Source organism: Galeopterus variegatus, unplaced genomic scaffold (genome assembly GCF_000696425.1).
Source record: "Galeopterus variegatus unplaced genomic scaffold, G_variegatus-3.0.2 Scaffold11247, whole genome shotgun sequence".
Taxonomy (NCBI): Eukaryota; Metazoa; Chordata; class Mammalia; order Dermoptera; family Cynocephalidae; genus Galeopterus; species Galeopterus variegatus.
The window spans coordinates 21,246-30,163 of NW_007737358.1; the positions used below are offsets into that span (position 1 = coordinate 21,246).

General features: G+C 43.4%; 1 protein-coding gene across 1 annotated transcript in view; it reads right to left on the reverse strand.

Annotated features, from left to right (window-relative positions):
* Nucleotides 1-200: 200 nt before the first annotated feature.
* Nucleotides 201-8,918, reverse strand: part of STARD13 (StAR-related lipid transfer (START) domain containing 13) — a 28,366-nt gene continuing 19,648 nt past the window's right edge. The window contains exons 6-10 of the mRNA XM_008594660.1: nucleotides 8,703-8,817; nucleotides 7,585-7,806; nucleotides 6,771-6,988; nucleotides 3,498-3,674; nucleotides 201-2,740 (exon numbers count right to left, since the gene is read on the reverse strand). Of these exons, the coding sequence (XP_008592882.1) occupies nucleotides 2,623-2,740; nucleotides 3,498-3,674; nucleotides 6,771-6,988; nucleotides 7,585-7,806; nucleotides 8,703-8,817 (850 nt within the window). The 3' untranslated portion in view covers nucleotides 201-2,622. The remainder of the gene's footprint in view (nucleotides 2,741-3,497; nucleotides 3,675-6,770; nucleotides 6,989-7,584; nucleotides 7,807-8,702; nucleotides 8,818-8,918) is intronic.

The following is an 8,918-nucleotide window of genomic DNA, read 5'->3' on the forward strand; positions in this document are numbered from 1 at the left end:
CACTTTAATGCCTTAGACCCAGGTTAAGGCACCCAGACTGTGAGTGAATGTTTACTGACAACAACATCCTTGTATTTTGGAGATGATATTGACTACAGAAGTACCAAGGAGTCAAGGTCGTGGCAAACTATCTTAGAGAGAAATTTTCCTCATAAAGCAAGTTTTCCATTTACAGGATGAAGCATGAAAATCGACATGTATTTTATAGAAAATAGGAAATATTTAATGTATATAAATTTATTTGCCTTGGCAATGATTTATTTACATTGATGATTGATACCAACAATTGAGGTAAAAATATACATGAGGTATAAATATAATATTTAAATGAAATATCATATTTTATTTCCATTGGCAAGATCACAATGAATAAAATACTGTGGTATTTGACAAACAAGCTTGATGCATCTTTTTTTCTCCATTTTTTTCCCTTTCCTTTTTTTTTAAAGATGCACTGTGTTGTTACATAGCAGTGATGTGATTAGTATGTGCATAAAAATAAAAAAGGTAATTTGAGGAGGGGGAATCAGAAATACAATCATATTTATTTTTATTCTGTTTTAAGTATCCTCTATGTCTTTGGGCCAGCAGCCTGGGTATCCCTGGGGCTCATTAGAAATGCAGAATCTCAGGCCCACTTCCAGACTGCTTGAATCAGAGTCTGCATTTTAACAAGATCCCCAGGTGACTCATGCATGTTAAAGTTGAAGAAGCACTGCTCTAGGTGATGCAATGCCTCATTCTGTGTGTCTATCTTATTTTCCAAACATGTAGGGCCCTATCTCTGGAACAGGACCAGGGTTTAGCCAGATTAAACTTCTCTAATGATCTTGTTGATGCATATAAAGCAATCCAACATATATGGTTAAATTGAAGATGTTATGGCAGAAGAGCATTTGCTCACAGAGCATTGCCCAAATAGAAAATTACGGGTTTGCTACCACCTTCTTAGGTAGACATGGGAATGAAAAATTCCTAGGTCATAATTCAAACAGTATGATTTTCCTTGTACAATACCAAACTCATATATAGCATTTTTATTCCTCTCAGTAAAATAATTGCACCTTACTGATAACAGAAAACATTAAATAAATGCATATAATATTTTAAAAAACCCTGAAAACACTCATTTGTTTTTCTTTTTTCCTCCAACATCAGTTGTTAAATCATGATAGCAATCTCTGTCATAACCAAATAAAATCTCTCTCCCCAAAACCAAACACAATAAATTGATTATCTTCCTCTCTATAGTTGTTGAATCACAATAAAAAACAACTTAAATCCATTAGCTGTTGGTTAAAGAGAGTCAATTTTCTTAGTCTGTACAATAATAAATAAGGTGGGGTCCAATGCATAGGTAGCTTGAACTGGCTAACCAAGAAACATGGAATTAATAAACTTGTTTATATTGTCTAAAACTAATTAACAAATATAGTTTTGGTCTTATGTTAGTTAAAAACCTTGTCTTTCAGATTGCAAAACTTTAAGGAATTATATTTTAAGAGCATCGTATATAGCAAAATATGAATTCCCTGAAGCTGTGATGGTGCAGGACTCCTGAAGGACCATCATCTCCCTCTGTCTGACATCCAAGGTTAAATTCAGTGCAATACATGGGTGAGACAATGCCAATTAACTGTGACCAAATAGGCCACTGGTCAAACAGAATGACATTTAACAACATTATGAAATGTATTTAGGAAAACTTGAGACAACACAGAGGCTCCCTTTGGCTGTAAATATGTGAAAGCTATTATATTCAGCCCTCCTGGGGGGGGAAGGAAATAGTAACTCTGTGCCAGTCACTGGCACTGACCCCAAGTGGCCCATTGGCATCTGGCATCTCACTGAAATTGCATCTGGCTGGGCCCGGTGGCAACTCATAGTTTAGCCTTAAATCTGGTGATGACTTCTCACCCACTGTTTTGCTTTCAAGAGGAGTAAATATTCTTTCCCTTGCTTTATCCCAACATGCCACTCTCAGTTTTTGAATAACAGAAACAAACCGTCAACACGTAAGAAGCTTTTAATATTCTTTTCCTTTGGTTAGCTAATCTTTGGTTAGGCCCCGAGGCAGACGGACAGACTAGACATTTTGACACTTTGGTGTTAGCAGCAGGTTCTGCCCAGCTTTCAGGACAGTGGGAGACAGAGTGACCTGGAAAGAGCTATGTGAGGAAGGGACTCATCAAGTCAGACATGCTCCTTTTCAAACACTCACATTTAAAGTCGATATTTTACATATATACAGTAAAGATAGAGATATACACACATATGTACATCTGCTGTACATACATTTATTTACAGTTAAGAATATGCTTCTTAGAAGCCTTTAAATAGCAAATTAGGCAATGCATAAGGAATAATCCATTTAAGTAACATAGATAAATGTTCTCATTTTAAAAAATATTATATTAGTAAGGATGTAGCCATCTCCAGGAAGGCTAGGAAAGTTCTCAGAAATTCTTGCATCTTCAACATTCGGCCTCTCAGTGTCTCCGTTTTTAAGCGTGGACCCTTCAGTCTATTCCTCTTCTCTGGCTTTCTCACGTGCACATCCTCTGCCCCAAGCGCTGGCTTTAGCTTCCTCTTCCCTGAGTTTGATGTCACACTGGGGAGAACTCAGATTTTAGTTTCTGGACCCTCAGCAATGAGAGGCTGAAAAGAGTTTCTAATCCTGGCAACTTCTGCTGCACACAGATGCCCAAAGCCTTTGTTGTACCATTCTGGGGAGTGACCTCTGTGGGGAAAGAAACCAGAAAGGAAGTGGGAAAGTCTATTCCCAAATCACAGCAATTTGTCACGGTAGACAGGGCTGTCCTTGGGCCCTGGTCACCAGTGACTTGCATAGAACTCAGGACTGCCACCTCGAGGATCTGTGGGCCTCACTCTGTCATCAGTCACCTGGAAAATGTCTTGGCTGCCAGGTATTCCTTCTGCCTTTTCAGTATTCATCGGGTGCTTTAAAATGATACCAGCTGCTCAGGGTAAAATGGGAAGATTCAGACTGAATTTAGAATTTAGCGAGAAAACTCAATTGCTGTTTACCCACACCAAGAACTCAGTGTAGCATCATGGATCCCTTGAAGGGGTTGGATTTAAGTGAGTTTCTTTTCAAAGGAGGGCAATGGGAGGGGGCAGCAAAAGGGGACAGGCAAAACAGAAGCACAAGAGAAGGGGACTCGGATTAACCGAGCATCTGCTGTGCGCTGGGCTCTGTCGCGTGTGCGTGCACCATGTGAGAAGCATAGAAATGTTAAGTGGGGATAAAACGGAAAATTAAGACAAGTGAAAGGCTGCAGGAGAAATGCTAGAATTTTAGGAAAGGGGGAGAGAGAGTGGGGAGACATGCAACCACCCATGAAAGCGTGTTAAGGGCAAGGAGAAAGAAGTGCAGTGAAACAGGAAATCAGATGACGAACAGGGCCCTGGCAGATGTGCCGCATGAACTGACACTCCTGAGCTCTGTGCCTGCCGTCCTTGGCAGTGACACTTACTTCAGGTCTATCCTGCAGATATGGGTCAGTCTCGACTTGCCAGAGCCACATGGTTCTATCAGGTACTGGGAATCCATCACCATAGCCCGCACGCCGCCCATGAGCTGGGCTTCTTCATGCTCTACAGAGAGGGACACCAGGGTGCACATTCCTTTGGGCAAGTCAGTCTTCCAGGTCCTGTTGGTAAAACCACCCGCACATCAGAGTTATGGGGAAGAGAAAAAAAAAACTTGAACACAGAGTTAAAGTTTACACTTATATTTTCCTGCCAAAAGCCTAGACTCAAATTCCAGTGCTAGTTACTTGGATTAAGTTAACAGTTTCCGTAAGCTTGTGTAAAGTCTACACAGTGCCGTTCAAAGCAAGGACCTCAGCTCTTGGACTCAGGCAAGAAATGGTCTTGCAGTTTTCAAATCTGTGTTTGGAACCCCAAACTGAGGCTCAGCCCTGCTCTGCTATGAGACATTGCCCATTACGGAGGGGATTTTACAGTTTGAGAATTAGGACTCAGTCATTCAACTCATTAAGCAGACATCTACTAAGCACATCGATGTGCTAGGCTTTGAAATGCCACCAACGACACAAAGACATTTACAGCCCAGTAGGAGAAGTGGACACACAAACAGAACTCTAACACGGTGAAGAGTGCAGTGACACCACTCTGCACCGAGGGCTCTGGGATCACAGGGAGGTGACTGGAGAGCACATGGGGAAGGCTTCCTGGAGGAGGTGATGCTCGATTCAAGTCTTGAAGGATAAATGAACTGGTGATGCTTAGCATGAAGAAAACTAAACATGTGGACCTGCTAATCATCTTCAAATACCTGAGTGGCTCTTGAGAGGGAGAAGAAATAAATATAGTTGATTTGACTCCGGAAGGTAGAGGTGGGAAAGCACACTTCGGCTCAGTATAGAGAAGAGCTGTGTGACAATGCACCACCCACAAATGGAACGGGCTGCCCTGGGGGTCCCTGTTCCTGGAGCTACTCAAGCATAGACGGGCTACCACTCGGAGAAGGTTGCAGGTAGGAGCCAGGAACAAGAACATGTGTGTAACAGCCTCTAACTTCTCTTTCTACTACAAGGATCTGCAGTAATAGATTGTATTATTTTAATCCCAGTTATTTACTTCACAAATCCTATGTCCTGGCTTGGGCGCTGCATCTATGACCCTCACCACATCTATGAACAGAAACTATTACACATGCCCGACAAGAACTTGGGAATCACACAAATGCTCAGCAATTCCCCAGTGGCTGTGACCACCCTTTCTTCATGCATGACGATGCGATAAATAATGAAGAGTGAAAGTTGTAAAGATTTGTGTGGATAAAATGGGAAAATCTTCAGTTACACTCATTGGAAGTTCCTGAGGAGCTAGACACGGGTGGAAAGTGAGAGGTAAAAATGGCAATCCTGAGAGGGGACCAGCCCCACACGTGCTGGCCTGGACGGGGAGATGCTCTGAGACAGGACACATGTCAGCCTTGGGACGTCCTCACCACGCCGTCACCTTCCGTCTGCTTGCACCATCAGCATAAGACTTCTTGATGGCAGGAATCATGTCTTGTCATGATTAAGCCTCTTGAGTGCCACGTTCTTTCCCTCAGAGCCTCAGCATCCACCCACCTTCTCCTTCAAGTCTTGGATGAAATATCCAAGTGCAGTGAGACCTTGCCCTGACCATTCTGTTTAAAATTCCATCCCTTACTATCTCTCTGTCTTACTTGTTCCCCCTGGGAGAAGTAAGTCTATCCCTTTATTATTTATTGACTCTCTCCCCGATAAAATACAAACCGTAACCAAGAGGGCAGGATAGTGGTCTGTTGTATTCCCCGTGGTTTTCCTCAGAGCCGACTACAGCGTCTGGCACAAGGCAGGGCTGGAATGATGGACTAATAACTAGCAGGCTGGTGGCATTGCTGGGCGGGGAAGGAAGGAGGTGCCAGGCACAGACTGCACCCTCAGGCTGCTCATGAGGGTGGGAGAAGGCACACTGGGGCATGACTCTGTCATAATGGCTGCCCTCCTGGAGCAACCATTCAACTTTCTGCTGTGACAGTGACGGTATGAAGTTGAGCTCCACAAGATGACTAATGTCCCAATTACTGTGGTAATAAGCCGTCCTTATAACTGCCCAAATTCTCTACCAGGATCTCAAGGTTGCTGAGATAAACACGTATATTGAGGGAATACTGACCTTTAAAAGTCAGGGTCCCAAGGACCAATTCCAAAGGCATAAAGAGCCCATGTGAAAAGTAACTTCTAGTTTGCCATCAAACTAGTTTCATCAAGAAACTATTTTAAATACACATTTGAGAATTTCACTGGTGATTACTTTTACACTGCTGATCTGTGAGATGAGGCAGGGTTTGTCAAGGTTTTCAATAAAAAAGGATATAATTGATCTAATTACATTTTATGTGGGTTCTTTAGTATCCTCAATCCCTGTTCTGATGCAATACTGCACTTGTACTGTACAAACTTCCTATCATCGGTTGAGCATCTCATTCCAAAGCCAGAGAGCAGGGGTCTGGAACTCAACCCATAAATCAATCAGAAGCAATATTTCAGGGGCTGGCTGGGTAGCTCAGCTGGTTAGAGCATAGCCTTGTAACACCAAAGTCAAGGGTTCAGATCCTTGCACTGGCCAGCCACAAGAAAAAAAAAAAAAAAAAAGCAATATACTTCAGTAGTAGACGCAAGACTCAGCAAGCCTTGTCAGGTCCTGAAATCCGATTGTACATCCAAGTGTCTTAGCGTAGTTGGACCTTAGGGGCTGTGCCAACGTTTCCATGCATGGTAATTAGTTACGAACATCTGAAGTCGTGCAGATGGGTTTTGAAGTTATATGCACTCCAGGCCTGAGAGTTACACAGTGAAGACTTCTTTCCCAGGGGAGAGAGGCAAAATCAGGAGAAAAGCTAGTCAGATTCGATTTGCATAATTTGGCAGAAAGTGCAACTGGACAAACGGTGGCTTATCCTCAGTCCTCTGTTCTGAGGAAATGAACGATATTTATGGCCTAATAAACCGTTTGCTCCACAGAGAGAGGGGCCATTGGAGAGCCTGGGTGGAGCTGTAAACTGGGTGAAAGAAGCATGAGGTCGGGCATAAATGCAGCGAAGTTAGGTTTCACTGTGGGAAATGGAGCCGGCTTAGTGTGCCTGGTGGCGGCTGGACGGAGGTGACAGAACTCGATGAAGTGCTGAAATCAACAGCTCTCACTCTGCTTTTGCAACAGAATATCACAAACCCCGGAGTCAGGCTTACCTGAGAACTACGAAGTCTCTGGAAGGGTGGGGGGCCATGCTGTTGAGCACGTACTGATAGATTTCTGTTTGCCTGTCCAGAGTTTCCACAACCTTCCACTGTACAAAGTCCTCGTCCCACAGGTGACGCTCTCTCAGCACGCGATTCAAAACCACCGAGGGGGGCGCTTCCACCTCCACAGAAGCCTTCCACAGCTTCAGTGGGTTCCCGTCTCCCACCTGGGGAAAGATACCATCAGAAGCCGATGAGGTCACCTGGGTCCAACAAAAACCTACCATACTTCGCGGGGCATTCCAAAAACATCACTGATGACGTAAAGGGAACGAGTAATGCTGTGTGCCTCAGGTTTAAAATTTAAAAATTTTAATTCCTAAGTTTACAAGAAAAATAATTATAATAAAAATAAAAACAACACACACAGTGCTTACTGTGTGCCAGTAAGCTTACTGTGTGCCCAGTGCTTACTGGGCACCGGTCAAACCCATTTGATTTTTAAATAGCCTTCCTCTCACAGTGATACTCTTACAATGTCCATTTTGCAAATGAGGAAACTGAGGCACACAGAGGTGTGTGACTTGCCCAACATCACACAGCTAAGGGGCAGAGACAGGATCAGGGTCTGACTGTACACAAAGGGGTTGCTTAGCTGTCTCTATGCTTGGTCTTGGAAGGTACAGTTAAGGTACCTGTGCCTTAACTGTTCACATGTGTGCCAAGCCCCTTGGACAAAGCATCCATTTTTAAAGCAAAAACAAATCTCTGATTGTTAGCCTTGGCTTTTTGGGGGTGGTTTTTTTCCAGTGCCTGAGCTTACCTTTTTGAAAGCGAGTTCTGTGTTGTCGGTGCTGGAGCACGTGACCCATCCTTTGAACTTTTCCTTGGCTTCTTTCTGCAGGCCCTGGATGAGATGGTCCAGGTAAGTGTGGAAAGTTGCCCTGCTCTCCTCCAGCTGAGCCCCCAGGTCTTCCAGAGTTGGTGCGTGGATCTCAGCCTCCATGTACGAGTTCCGAGACTGGGCCACCATCTCATGCGGGACCTGGACCAATGGATGCATGAGAGAGCAACACCCTGAGCCAAAGAAATGCTGACTAATAGTTAGAGAAAGCAAAGTCACTTCACCAACAACCAAGGTATGGGCAATGGGCAGAGCCACACAGGGTTGGAGATGATTTTCTAAGATCAATCCCAAGGCCAGGAGGGGTCTTCCTAAAGCCAGGAAATACAAATATGTTCCTGAGGCTATATTTATTATTCAAAACATTGCAATGACTTCCCATTCATTTTTTCCATTCCTTTTAATATATTTTTATTCAGAGTAGCAAAACATGGGCTCAGACAACTTCGCTCACTGTCAATAGACTTAAAGCACATAGACCTGTTAAGGGAAATATCAAATGTGACTTAGAAATAGCTTTACATTTTTCAAATGTGCTATTTTACAATAGCACACTTTTCCCATTGACAAATGTCAATATTACCACCAAAAGAATGCCAGAAGCCTAGTTCACTTTAACATATCTGTGGCTATATTCATAAGCTGTAAGTAGCTCTTAGTAAAAAGATTGCTCAGTATCTCACATGCATGCTCATGAATGCACACATGCTCACAGATGTTGAATCTAATCACATCCTGAGGTGAAATCAAAGATAGCATAACTGGCTGACTGGCCTTGAATTTGACAATGGAAGGTTATGCAACCATTTGCATGAAAACCACCATCATGGTCACCCAAGTGTCTTAACTATCAAAGCCTCAATTGTACAGCTGACTGCTCGCATTTCTTGGAGGCAAAGACCAGAGCTGTGGAGTGTACTGTTGTCATTATAAAGCCAGGAACAAACAGATATAAACCATAAATGCAGCAACCGTTCCAGGCGTCTTATCTAGTTCCAAGAGCTATAAGAAAGGTGGTGAGAGCCTTTTTTGCTCACCTCAAAAAGTCTGTCGCATTCCATGATCATGTGGGCAAGCCCCTGAGCAGCAGCCAGATTCTCGTTGAGGTCCTTCTGATCTGGCTTCCCAGTGGCATATTTCTTCTGAATGACTCTGTAATTGGATGTGAATATGCTAAGCAGATTGCAAGCCTAAGAGCTTTCACAATACCCAGCTCATCTCTTTTGTTTTCTGTTTGTACCCAGATGCTATCC